This window comes from Drosophila subobscura, chromosome E (assembly GCF_008121235.1).
Source record: "Drosophila subobscura isolate 14011-0131.10 chromosome E, UCBerk_Dsub_1.0, whole genome shotgun sequence".
Lineage (NCBI taxonomy): Eukaryota > Metazoa > Arthropoda > Insecta > Diptera > Drosophilidae > Drosophila > Drosophila subobscura.
Window position 1 is genome coordinate 15,093,437 of NC_048531.1, and position 14,202 is coordinate 15,107,638.

General features: G+C 46.7%; 2 protein-coding genes across 2 annotated transcripts; one reads left to right on the top strand and one right to left on the bottom strand.

Moving 5' to 3' along the window:
• The first annotated feature begins 6,522 nt into the window (after window positions 1–6,522).
• LOC117891008 lies at window positions 6,523–8,544 on the top strand. The gene is made up of 3 exons (XM_034796164.1): window positions 6,523–7,207; window positions 7,278–7,462; window positions 8,393–8,544. Exons 1-3 carry the CDS (start codon window positions 6,559–6,561, stop codon window positions 8,498–8,500), a joined length of 942 nt encoding a protein of 313 aa, XP_034652055.1. The 5' UTR covers window positions 6,523–6,558; the 3' UTR covers window positions 8,501–8,544.
• Window positions 8,545–10,979: 2,435 nt separating this feature from the next.
• On the bottom strand, window positions 10,980–12,693 carry LOC117889764 (glutamate transporter polyphemus-like). Its single transcript, XM_034794211.1, has 6 exons — window positions 12,617–12,693; window positions 12,512–12,559; window positions 12,314–12,464; window positions 11,773–12,252; window positions 11,532–11,710; window positions 10,980–11,475 (listed from the first exon to the last, which is right to left on the bottom strand). Exons 1-6 carry the CDS (start codon window positions 12,625–12,627, stop codon window positions 10,980–10,982), a joined length of 1,365 nt encoding a protein of 454 aa, XP_034650102.1. The 5' UTR covers window positions 12,628–12,693.
• Window positions 12,694–14,202: the final 1,509 nt, after the last annotated feature.

Below are 14,202 nucleotides of genomic sequence, written 5' to 3' on the forward strand. Positions count from 1 at the left end.
CCTTTCGAAATCCAATTATCAACTGAAGATACCGTGGGAATGGATGGATGGATGGATGGATGGATGGCTGGCTGAATGGTGTTGGATGGCGTCCATTGGTTAGGGGGTTGTCAGGGTGTTGAATGATACTCGTGTGTGTGTCTCTGTGTGTGGTGTCGAGAGGGTAAGGATGCCTGAATGCATCACAGGTTCATAATGAAATCAATTTTCAATCAATCGTTCGCTCGCATAGCAAAGTAGAAGCAGCCCCCAACAGAGGTCCTGCCACTGCAACCCAGCCTCTGTCCTCTCGTATCTTTTGTGGTGTCAGAGCTGGGTGCATGCCCCCGGGGTAGACTTTTCCAGTTGTTTTGTTTCAGTTGCTGTTTCTCTTTCTGTTTCTGTTTCAGCTTCAGCTTCGTTTCGTTTCGCTTTGGTTTCGCTCCTTCAGTCGGACATTTGCACTTTTTTCACATTTGCAGCTTTCTCTTCACTCCTTTTTGTGCCTCTGTTGGCCACGGATGTGCTACAAATTGAATTTCTGCCGCGGGGCACATTAAGCGATCGAGACCCAGCTTCAGAAACAATTTCAACTCCCACTCAGAGTCCCCACCAGCCTACGGCTTTTGGCATTTGAACATAAAAATTTATGCGATTCAGGGAGGGAGGGAGCAGCAAGCAGCAGCCTCCTACCGAAACTGATCAAAATGGAGTATTGTGGGTGTGCGGCGGCAGGGCACTGCATGCAGGTGTGTGTGTCCGCCCACCAATCCCCACCTGGTCAAGAGGGGGGATATGCACAAAGAATGTTTATGCGTCGTTTATACAGAACAATTTGAATATTTTATGGACAAAATTCGATTTCCCTCCCCGCCCACACACTCTCTCTTTCTCAGTCACTCTCCCTGCCTCTGCGCCAGCACGTGCACTAAAAAAGTTTTGCATATGGAAATTGATTTCCGTTTGCCCACATCGACATGTAGTTCCGCTATGCCACCCCCTTTTCATCTCATTCCCTCCCCAAACATCTACCATAAATACTTGTGTGTTCGTGTCCAGTTTTTGGTCATTCACACGCACGTTTAGGCAATGCCAAAAGCTTTGGTCATTTCGATGCTCCATGCTCGTTGCTCGATTCTCGACTATTTCGACAGTTGTCAGGCGGCAGGGCAAAACGACCAAAAAAGAACAAAAGTCATTTGCACCTCACTTTGGGGACAAACAAAAGTTAGAGTTGAGTTTTTCCCTTCCTTTTTTTCTATGTTGGGTTTTCTGCTGTTTTTCATTTTGAAAAATGTTGAAACGAAGCAATTTATATGCAGCACGTGAGGCTGCTGGCCTCTTACTACTTACAACCAGTCATATTACGCATACGCTACGTGGTGCCACTACCTTATTATCAGCATGGACGATGGAGTGAAAAATGGAAGCTGAAGGAGCCAATGCTGAAGATGACATGTCAACTAGGTAGAGGGACGTTTGTCCAGAATATTGGAATAGAAATTTATTTGCTAGAAGAAACATATTCGAAACATATTCGTTGTCCATTATAGATATAAATATTAGGAACTAATCTACCAAAAATCCCTCTAATATATTCCCGAAAGTCTCCCATTTAGTGGGTATCTTTATCGTTCCATCGGCGTTGTGTTGTCCCCTGAAAATATGCAGTTTTTAGTTTAGCCAAACTCTCGCTCTCTCTCTGGCTTAGTGTGTGCCACAAATCAAATCAAATAAAGTCCCTGCTCCACATGGATTTCGTTGCATTTGCAAGCTAAAATATTCGAAAACCTAATACGGCGAGGCCTCAAAAGAGCGGTCAAGCCACATGGGACATGGGAGCGCGACATTGTTGCAGTTTATCAAATATTCAATATACATTTATGCACATATTTCTCTTTTTATTTATTGTTGGTGGGACAATTTTTTTGTATTATTGATATTCGATATAAAAAATGCATGTGCAACGCGATGGGCTGCTGGCTGGTGGCTGCTTTTGGGCTCTTGGGCATTTAATGAAATTGTCACACCATATATCACACGTTTTTTTGTTGTTGTTGTGCCCAGCATTAACTATTTGGATAATTTATGGCCTGCAAAAGGGGTGTGTGAGGGAGTTGCAGGTTGGTGTTGGTGTGGAATATGGGAAATTGAAATGTTCTGCGGCGCGTCTCAAATAAATGTCACATGATTGTCGTTCAGTACTTGTTTTCGCTGCTGCCTGCTGCTGCTACTGATGCTGCCCCGAGGCGTGCACAAACAGCTCAAAGTGAAAAGTCTTAAATAAAAAATTTATAAGCTTAATAAAAGCGATGCAGCGCACGAAATGAGGAGTCGCGAGAGGTGGAGGGATGGCTGTGTATTCTGCAGCACGGCTCTGTCGATTCCCTGTTATTCACTCTACACACAAACACACACACAGAGGGAGAGAGGGAAAGTGAGATGGAGAGAGAGAGTGTGAGAGCGAGGGAGCACACACGACAAACTTTCAAATCGGGAGCTACGTGCGTCAAAGCCAAAAAGCCCCAACTTTATATCGCGAGCTGTTTGGTTCTCTCATCCCTCTCATGTGTTCTCCTCCTCCTTCCACCCCCTTATTGCCAGCGTGCAATCCCCTCTCTTTGCTTCGCTTTTTCTTTGGCAAACTTCAAAAGACTTTTAGCTTATTTTTTAAGTCGCTTTTTTTGCTGTTGCTGTTGCTGCTTCTGCTTCTGCTGTGCTATTTCTATTTTATTTCATTTCATTTCATTTTATTTTTCTTTGGGACAAGTTTCCTGCTGTTGTTGTTGTTGTTCTTGTTGTCGTTGCCTATTTAACCAGAATTTCGAATTGCCAAAAGAAAATGTTGTATTTATTTAGTTTAATGCGGAAATCCCCCATTGGCCTGGATCCCCATAAGGTTTGGGTAGCATAACTTATCACATACTCGCCGTGAGTGTGCCACAAAATGAATGCTTGGGCGGGTGCTGAATTATGTAATTAACTTGTTGCACGCTTTCGCATTTGGCCAAAACGAAAATACGAAAATACTAGCAAAAAAAAACTATTTGCAATCTGGGCAAAACTAATCGCATGTATCCGGCAAATAATTCCGCCACAAACGTACCCCGGGCCCGTATTAGTGGCAAATTAAAGCGGCCATAAACACGGAATCAGCGCATGCAAGAAGCTCCCTCCCCCCGCACCCACGACTCTCACCCAAGCGGAGTCCAAGTAAAGTCCACATAAAAATTGTTAACGGAAGCGAAAATTAATTAAGCCACAAGCCAAGGCCAAAGCACGCACTGGCACGCCATTGCAGGGTATGAGAGGTTTTTGGTTGTGCCAGAGGTTCTCGTTGCCAGGGCTCCGATCCCCCATCTGAGGCTGTGTGCTCCCGATTCGAAAATATTGAACGGCAGCGTGGTCCGTGGCGCACTTTTAGACGTGCTCAAATATTTGCCAAACGTGTCAAAAGCGTTAGAACATAGCCCCATGGCCTCTTAGCCCCTCCACACTTTTACCTTCATAGCCCCTCCGTCAGTCAACCCCACAGCCACCCCTCCAGTCTCACACACCGCCACCATCAGCGTCGTGCTCCACAATTGATTGAAGGCTGAGCAGGAGCATCACTTTGTTAAACCCTTGCAGCGGGTACAAAGATTTTTCGAAAGAAGCGGAAACAAATCCTTAAATTGTTCTACGATTTTCTGTTAGTGTATCTAATGCTTCGGTTCTCCCTTCGAGCCAGTTTTCTTGTTGGTTTTGTTATGGTTTAGTGACATCTTTTGCTGGATGTGGAACCAAAACTGATTGACGGCTGACGTGGACAAGTCAATGTGGAGTAGACCCATTTATCGATTGATCTTTAAACAAGCCAGGCAAAATAAGGTAGAGAGAGAGAGAGACACGGAGGCGTGGCAGGGCAGGGAACATTAAGTGCGAAACAGATTACAAGTCCAAGTGCCGGCAGCAGGGCGAGGGGTGGATGGAATCCAAGCAAAATCTGGCAAAGAAGTTTGCTGGAACTGGGCCTCAGACAAGTTAATTTATGGCAGTCACTGAACCATCCACCAGATAGTGGGGCAGGCAACGTCTGCTGATGCCACAACTCAAACTGTGCCCCATCCCCATCCTTGCTCTGTTCTGGAATCCGATTCTCTTCACGCTTTCGGTGTGTGTGTGTGTGTGTGTGTCTGTTTATGCAGGGTACTCGGTATAGTGAAAGGGTATATTGGTTTGTAATTTATGTATGTTGGTGGGGGAAGCAGGAAGTAAGACTTGTGTCCAGGCGGAATCACTTTTGCCTATGGAAGATTACGATAAATGATAGCAGGAGGCAATCTTACGAATCTCTCTGGCTGGACAAAGTAAACCAACAAACAGCACACAAAAAACAATAATCTTAAAGATAGTTTTGCTCCGGTTTCTGTCGATAGTTTTCCAAATTCTCTTCGACATTTTTCTTTGCGTTCTTCTTAAATTTTTCACCAATCACCCAGAGCGCGTAGAGACAGCCAAAAGCCCAACAAAAGACATACAATTCCAGCGTATCTTTCAGTCTTAATTCCAAACGAAATAATTTCTTTCTTACTTGATTTTTTTTGTATTTTCTTCCTTTGTTTTTCTGGCGCAGCGGCGGCTGTTTGTGCGAAAAACTTTTGCTAATTTGCGGTAATGTTAATGCTGAACTTTGCACAAAATTAGTCAAGTTCTTGGCTCTTGGCTCTTGGCGCTACGGTGCTGCGGATTAAGCGCAATGTTACGCCAAAAGTGTTAAGTTGGAAATAAATGTTGACACTTGCGGTAAAGCGGAGGCTCTTATGCCGCAACATAAACAAAAGGCTCCGGCGCAGGCAAATCACTTTAAAACAACGTTCCACACACACACACACACTCGGTCGGAAGGGGAGGGACGCGCTCAGGCAGCATGAAATTAACCGCCATGAAGGGTCCATGGAAGAGTCCATGGCAGGCGGTGGGGTGGTGGTCTGAGCCATGTCACAGGTGCGTGCCGCTTCCTACTTTTGCGCAATACTTTGGCTATACTTTGGACCACGGCAGCCGGACTGCAGTTAATTAAGTGGCAGGCACGCTGGCTGGCAGGCTGGCAACCGCAACGCCACACAGCAGAGCGCAGCTCAGCGCACTTGCTGCGCCACCTTTATGGCAGCTGCTGCTGCTGCTGCGCTGGTATGCCCCAAGTGCCTGCCAAAGTATTTTGTATTTATGTGTGTATGTGTGTGTGTGTGTGTGTGTGTGTGGTGTGGTGTGGCAAGAAATTAATTTATAAGTTTCGGTCCGCGAGGGCCAGAGGATTACTTGCCGCCTGACCTATGTACGTCCTACTCCCTGCAGCTGCCATTTGGCAGCTTTTGTTTACTGCCAACGCAAGAACTTTGCGGCTCAAAAGTTCGTCCATTCGGGAGGGGGTGAATGGGCTCCAAAAATTTATCAAGTGTCATACGTTATGATAGGTGGCAGCCACTGGTGTTCCAGCTAACAGTGTTCCGGCCAAAGTTTTAATCAATTTATGGCTTAGTTAAATAATTTATGTAAAAAATTGCCACACAACCAGCAAGTAAAGTTCTGCAGCGACAGCCAGACAGAAGGACAGAGAGACAGACTCATGGACGGACCCTTTGCTGACGTTGACAACGATACAATTATTGGTTTTGTAGGCAGAGGCAATTTACATTCCCATTTCCCAGCGAGAGAGTGTCTGCCTGTGTGGGTGTGAGGGCTGTAATAAATCAAACCAAGTGAATAAATCATATCTGAGCATGCTAACAAATACTATATATATATATTCGTATAGGGGCAGCAGCAGCAGCAGCATGGGGGGCAAGAGGCATGTGCAGAGAGAGAGAGTGTCACAGTTGACACATGCGAAAGTGAATGCCGCGCGGCAAACGACAACGACAGCGGCAACGACGACGACGACATGGAATAATGACATGAAAATTGACAATTTTATTCCTACTTAACTTGCTGAATGAGCAAATGAATATATCACAGTCAGCGCACAATCTATGCACAGTGTATATCCGCATACATGCGAGGGTACATGAGATGTAAAGGAGAGACGAGACGAGACGAGACAGAGAGACCTGAATGAGTGACACATTCTCGTACTCGTACCCGTCGTACAGTGAGTAACCGAATGACATTCAAACAGCTGTCAATGTGTGAATATCAGAGCGACATCGGGGAAATTGCGGGCAGGGGGAGTGTAGAGTTTTCCCGCTCCAACAGAGTTTCCTTACCCCACCAAACAGGAAGCTCGCATTCAAATAATTTACGAGGCTTGGAGCCTGCGGCCGTGTTTTATGGCCTAAACGAATGGCACGGGCACTGACCAAAGGCAAACACAGATAAGCCAATATAAATCAATACGCGCATTTGATGGACTCAAATCTTTATCGAGTGACCACCAGCAGAGACTCCTCTGTGTGGTTTGTTGATTCAATTAGCGGGACAAAGCGCTCAGCAATTTGCGGCGAGAGTCTCCAAAGTCTCCACGGCAGCGGCAGCAGCAGCCACCCATCCGAGGGGGCAAACCAGAGTCTCCCAGTGCGTTCAGTGGATCACACATCAAACATGAGAGTGCAACGGACACCACCCCGCCATCTAGTGCTGCTGGCACTGCTCTGTGCCTCGTGCATTTGCCTATCGTTCGGCCACAGCGAGGAGATTGTGCTGGTGGAGGACATCATCAAGGTGCAGGATACGGAGCAGACGGAGGACAACAGCAGCAACATTGCACTGATCACGCTGCACGACTCCTCCAGCGACGAGGACAAGGAAGAGAAGAGTCTATCGAATGTGTCGGATGATCTGATATTTCTCTCGAACAAAACCAAAAGCCAGGGCCAGAGCCAGCCGCTCTCAGAGGATGTGTCCGTCTCCGAGGAGCAGTCTGAGGAAGAGGAGAGCCAACCGCCGGAGGAGAGCCCCGCCTGCCAGCCCATCGATTTGAGTGCCTTTGTGGCTCTGATCCCGGCCCGCGAAGTGCAGTCGATTGCCAGCCACTATTACCACCACGATGCGGAGGTGCAGCGGGCCTACACCTTCCTCTCCACCAGCTTCGTTGCCATCAAGCACCAGATGCTGCAGCTGCCCGAGGTACTGGCCTTCACGCGATACCTGAATGCCAGCGGCCTGGATGTGATCAAGATAATGGATTCCCTGGCAAAGGCCAGCAAGCCCTCAACCCTCGATTTGGCCAGCAATTCGGCGGCCGGCAATGGTGCGTACACGTAATATATTCTAAGTTCGTTTTTCGTGTGTAACTGCAAAGATTTTCGGTACCACTTTAGCCACGACCACCACCAGAGAGCCACTCAATGGCCTGCACGGGCTGGTGGACAGCATATTGGACATTCTGCCGCAGGACCAACTGCTGGCCACCTTCTTCGACAAGACCGAAAGCGACAAGCAGTTCGCGGCCCTCGTTGACAGCATCGGTACACCCAAGTTTGCCAAAATTCTCAGCAATCTTCAGGTAACCTCTGACCCCATACCACATACATACATACCCCCAGCCCCACGTCAGGTAATTGTATTTCGGTTTTTGGGGACACGCTTTGTTTGCTTTGAGCTCCGCCCGCTGCTCCATCGCTTTCTCTTTCCTCTCTCTTTGTGTGTGTGTGGAAAATTGTTTAAAGAATTTCATTTGAAAGGAAGGTCGACCGTGTGGCTGGCTCCTTAATAATTTCCCAACGCGACGTGAGAGAAATTTACAATTGACTTTATTGGGTTTTGCCGAAAGGAATGCCGGAAAAAGCCGAAAACCAAAAAAAGGTGCAGGTTAAAAGTGGGCAACTTTTGTATGCGATTCGGTATACAAATCAACTTCCGTTGACGCGAATGCCGAATGCCACAAGCTGTATGCCACATGCCTCATGCTGGGGCAGCCTTCCTCATTGGCCCACGAACTTTCAAGTGCCAAGGCGTTGCCCATGCTGGCCCCACCAATTTTTTGTTGGGCTCTCTTCTAATTGGCAATTGAGCTGCGGTACGTGCTGCACATATTTATGAAATCAAATCGACAGCCAGCCACAGCGGCAATTTATATTTATTTTTCTGCGTGTGAGAGCATTTCCGTAGCAGGCAACATTCCCAGCATCCAGCCAGCATCCATATATTTATCAGGCAATTCAATGGAGAGCGTGTTTCTGATAATTGATTTCGCTACACTGATTCCCAAAGCCATCAGCCAGTCCAGCTGCTGTGGATTATCACAGCTTGGCAGTTACTATGCGAAGATATATGCCATGAAATATTACTTTTAATATTAGTAAAAATAAATACAAATTTCACAGAAAATCATCAGTTAAGGCAATGCAAATTCCTCTCACATTTCTAACAAATAAACCAAAAAATGCATTAATTAACTCCACTCTAATATTCTCTATTATTTTGTACCTTCCAGAACTCTGTGCCGCTGCGTAATTTAATCTTTGTAATGCACTCCAATGGCATCTATGTGGAACGGATTGTGGAGTCGCTCAAATCGTACTTTTTCCTTGCCAGCTTCTAGCTTTCTCTGTGCACAATAAACGGAAACAAAAGGCCCGACAACCCCATCCTAATTTCAAGATACTTTCATTATTTCTTCTGGTTTGAGGGGGCAAATCGATACGATGGTGCCACGAATTATTTAGCAGGTGCAGCAGCCGCCCCACGAGACGATTGACATCTCATCTTCACAAAAAAACAGGAAACTTGAGCATATTAATAACACCCCCCAAAAAAGCACACACCTTACACCTCACACGCCACACCACCCCGCCGCGAAAAAGAAAAGAGGGTTAAATGACGTCAAAAGTTTATCTACGAAAAAAAGTTGCCTCTTCCATTTGCTGCGGCTGTTGGCTCTGATTTATGCCCCGCCACGGAAGAGGCATAGACTGGCAGGGCACGAGGCAGAGGCAGTGGCAGAGGCAACGCAACAGTTGCAACTCTCTTAATGTCGGCGTTTATTTGAATAAACTCAAACTTTGATTTCACAGGCAGCGAGCACCAGAAGCGGCAAAGGCAGCGGCAGCGGCAGCGGCAAAAAAGTTGCCAACTTTTTCGGTTAACTGATTTCCACACAGACCCAGCAGCACACCTGCAACCATGCCCCGAGAAGCTGAGGCAGAACCATTGCCAATCCCATTGCTCCGGCCCGAAACAAGAGAGGGAACAAACAAGAACAAAAAAAAATTATTTTATTCTCGCGCCCCCCAGGAGACTCATAATTTAGCGCGAGTATATCAATAAATTACGCATGCCACAGGGGGTGGTGTGTGGGTGTGTGTGTGTGGGCAGGTGGCATTGGTGAATGGAAAGGAGGTTGGAGGTTGATAAGGGAAGATAAAAGTATTGAAAAAGTATCCAATTAACTGCCTAGGCATGATGCAACTTTGACCATTCCATGGAGGCTGTTCTTTTAGGGTTCTTTCTGCTTATGGGTACCCCCCTTGCCCCCTTGCCCCTTGCCACATCTTTGGTTATGTCAAACCCCCGCACAACGCACGCTGGCATAAGTTGAACGTCACAGGCATCAGACACAGTCGACAGCAGGCATCAGACAGTGGCCAGCAGGCTCCATTAATCAATTACAGACGATAGAGCGAAAGAGAGAGACTGAGACAGAGCCAAGCAACGGCAGCTACCCCACGTGGCAACTGTTGCCATGCCACAATCTCAGTGAAATTCAATCTCCTGCAGCCACTCCGACAGCCGGCTTACCTTTGCGACAGACATCATTGGATTGCCAAGGCATTGCCAGGCATTGGATTTGCAGATTGATTATGGCGACACAATTTCAGTTTCACATAGAAAAGCACTTGACACGAATCGAAATCTACATCGGAGATAGCCGGTAAAATGTCGCATAAAATATTCGAAATGGGCTGTAAAGGAGTGGCTCCTGCTATCTGGCTGACCCAAAACGAAAGCCATTAAAAAGAGGAGTGGGAATATAATCTGTGCACCTGGGAAGACAAATCTAAAGCATTTCGATGCCCCGAAACTACCATTCCTTCAGCTGTTTCTGCATGATGATGATCTCTGTCTCCCTCCCTCTTTGCCTTCGTGGCAGAGGGGGTGTGACTGCGGGGACTACCCATAAATAACAACAATTTAGCATTCACAAGTGACGCAGTAAAAATTTATACGCTCTCGCACATTTTCAATTTTCTGCAATTTTTCTAGCAATTGTGTGAAATTCCTTGCGGCCATTGGGCAGCAGCAGCAGCGGCAGTGACGCCACCACCAGTCCAGTGGCAGTGGCAGTGCCAGACGTTGCATGGGCCAAGGGCACAGACAGATTTCTACTCGTGTGTGCGTGTGTGTGCGAGCATTATGTGCCGCCGGACACTTTTAGGGCCACACAATTTAGAGACTTGGCTGGTCTAGATTTTCCATTCTTTTGCATGCCCTGTACAGGAGGATTGTGAGGGTTTGTTGGACATTGAATGCTGGATATTCACGCGCTTTCTTGCAGTCTTTCTAACACTCCCAAGTCTCTCTTTCAGTCTATTCCATTCCCTAAATGAGAGCCGCCATCTAAGTGCAGGGTATCTTTGTGTCGCTACATTATTGGTTACTCTTCATATGTTGTGGACAAACTGAATTCATTGTGAGTCTGTCCTTGGCTTCGTTTTTTTTTACATATGCTCTCTCGTCTCGTTGCTGTTACAAGTTATGCATGGAATTTCAAGCTGCTGCTGATGCTGCTGCTGCTCCTAGACTCATCCTTCTGCAGATCTCCCGCTCCTGGAATTCTGCTGGACTAGTCTTTGGTCACACCACACAGTCTGCTGGTATTTTTTGAGGCGTTGCTTGTGCGAGGCATTTTTGCAAGCCATAATTCATTGAATTTACATGCCAAGTTTTCCGCTTGCCTCACGCTCGTGTTTGTTTTTTTTTCTCCCTCCCTCTAACTCCATCTTAAAGCCCTTACTCTCTGCCAAGTCCCCTAAGACTGCCTCGATCACCATTAAAATTCTAACAATATATTATCTATTGATCTAATTTGATGTCATTTCAATGTCCGTCAAGACTCCCAGGGGCAACTTTTCCAAGCTGGACGTCTTTCTGCCACCGCCGCCATATTCTTCGATCATGTCCAGGACGGATAGGGTACAGCAGTAGCCGAGTATGACCACGCCAATGATGATCAGCAGAATATTCTTGACAAGCTTCCACCGCAGCTTGCCGTAGGTGTAGGGTTCATGGTAGTTGAGGCACAGATCAATGCAGGCGGGAAATACCAGATTGAGCAGCGATATGGTAAGGGCGCCGACGAAGGCCACCAGAGGGCCCAGATTGGGGAAGGCCACCGCATTGACGGTGCTCAGTACGACAAAGAACACCCGAACAATGTACTCGACAAAGTGCGGATTCCTTAGGCGATTGCCGTGGTTCATGTAGTGGTTGAAGACGATGTCAATGGTGACATAGCCGGACAGGGGAAACGACAGGAACAAGGCCAGGCTGATGAACGCCTTGGACAGCTGCGAGATTCTGCAGGATAACACTATAGAGGGGGCTTTAAATTTCCAGCTCCAAGCTAAACTCACACTTCATCGGTGGGCAGATCGAGGGTTACGCTGCCGTGCACGTGTGGCCCATATCGCCAGTAGGCCATGATGGAGAAAAACAGATAGGAGATGACAACCACAACGGCGGACAGATTGAGGACACCGAACCAGCCAATGTATTGCTCCGGATGGGACATTTCCGACTCAACGGCGAGCATCTAAATGGGATTGGGAGTGGGATTAGGAGTGCGATTAGGAGTAGAATCAGCTCATGGCTTACCACTCCCACAGAGCTCACAGAAAATAGGACAATGCCAAAGAAGAGTGGATACTTGGAGGGCTCATTGAACATCGGGCGATCGGACAAGGGTGGCAAGTCCTGAAACAGGTAGTAAAAGATCAGAAAGAAGCCCAAATACATCGCGATATTGGCCACCATATTGAAGGGCACCAAGTACTTCAGATGCCGAACTAGAAAGAATGGAATGGAGCACAGCCCCACGATCGCAATGTAAATGCGCAGATCCATGGCCTTGACATAGTGCTCCACCAACTGCTTCATGTTGACAGCCACAAAGACGAGATAGACAACGCAGATGCCATAGTGGGAGAGGCTGAGCACACCGTCCACCAGGTAGCCGGTGGCCTTGGCCAAGTACTTGCACCACTTGGGTCCCTCGTTGAAGGCAAACACCATGGTGTCCGAGAAGTTGCAGTAGCCCTGCTGCTGCCGCCGCGCAGACTCCACCATGCACATGATCTGCAAAATAATCGAGGCAGAGGTCAAAGGAGGGTAACATCGTGTAACGTTGTGCACCCACAAGCAGCGTGATGCCGTGGATCAGCATTATTGTCGTTAGAGTCAGCAGAATGGCGCCGCACATCCAACCCGTATAGGCAAAGGCCATGGGCAGTGCCAAGATTCCTGTTCCTATCACGCCCTTCAGCAGCGACACAAATGCGCCCATGTTCCTGGGAAAACAAATGAGTGGAGTTCATCCATGGGTGGAATGTCTTACGTGATTGGAGCTTCCACAACACGGTTATCATAGGGATTGTAGTCTTTCCTGTGGAGTGGAATGAGGGATCAACGGAATCGAATGCACCTCCTAGCGCACACTTACTTGTCCGCCATGGCAAGCGTTTTATTTGATTTCAAACAACAAATTTAATTCAAGTATTGAAAAACTCAAATGTGTATTGAACGTTGATTGATGGGATACTGAGTTCAGTTAGAGAGGGAAATTGTAACTACCTCCCGTAGCTCCTTGGGGAAACTCCTGGGAACAGGTAAATCAAAGGGGTATGAGAACATTTACACTCTTGTTGCTCGTGAGAGTTCCCCGAGTCTCAGCCAACACTGCAGCAGATCCCAGCAGACATTAATAAACGCACACATCAAAGTTGGCATTTGCCAAATAAAATAAAATTCAATTTAGGAAACAAACCCCATGGAACCCATGGAACGACCAAACTTTGTTAACCAAAACTTTGCGATACTCTAGCGCTGATGAATATTTCGATGGTAGATGTAACAGGAAGGGTCTGTGGTAGGTTGTCTTCCACACTGAGTGACTCCACATAGGCAGGGTATACACCCACAACAAAAAAAGGGCCACCCATCCAAAGGCCATCCTCCCCTGATTCGACGGGCCGCAGACTTAAGCCGGAATGCACATTAGCATGGGGGAGTACTCGAGCTTTTACTATTATTCACTCTTATTCGTTGGGGTGTTGGGGGGTGCAGAGTGGTGGGTAAACAGTAGTCAGAGCGGGAGAGCGGATGGTTAAGGTTCGCCCACTTACGAGCTGCACTCGAAACTGAAATCAAAATAAATGTCAACACTGGCTGTCACACACACAAAGCCAAGCCACACCAAACCCAATCTTCTCTCTCTCTGTGTCTGAGACACCCTCTATGCGATTTACTCTCTATCCACTCTATACACTTTATTCTAACCTCTGCTTTGGGGGTCGAAGTTTTTGACTTTCTTAATGACAAACTGTGGTGACGGTGCACAGTGTGGCTGCTTCCTCCTTCTTCTCATCCTGCTACTGATGATGATGATGTTGCTGATGATGTTGATCAAACTCCACTCCCTTCTCTCTGTTGCCTTATCCCAATGTTGATGATGCAATTTCACAGCCTTCCCCCCCATTACCCCACCCCGCCACGCACTTCATTGTTCGTTTTGTTAATCTAGAAAAATTGATAAGGTGTGAAATTCTTGATTTTATTTTCTGCGTTGTGCGCTCCCAAAGTAAAATGTTTATTTTTTCTTTACTTCGCATTTCTAGTGCCTTTCTTTACTGTTATTTCTTTTGCTTGCAAAAGGCATTATGACTTAGAGCAGAGGTTTGACACTCAATCAGAAATATCTGCAAAATGTATTCTACTTTTAGTAAATTTGTTGTATATTTATATATTTTTATCTATATCCCCTTTTGCAGGGTATCCAATGCTTCGACTCTCAACAGCAAAGACCTTTTTTTCCTGTTTTCTATTTCGAATTTTTTAGATTTTCTCCCCTCTTGTCCTTGGCTTTGGCATTTTAGGCGTCCTTTGATGTTCTTTGATGAGGTGTTTTTTAGTTTTCCTTCGTTTTCACTTTCGCCCTAGCTTTTCCTTTCCATTTTTTGTTTGTTGGAAGTTCCGCTGCAAAACGAAACGCAATTTGGATATGATTCACACAACCCAAAAGACAAGCCC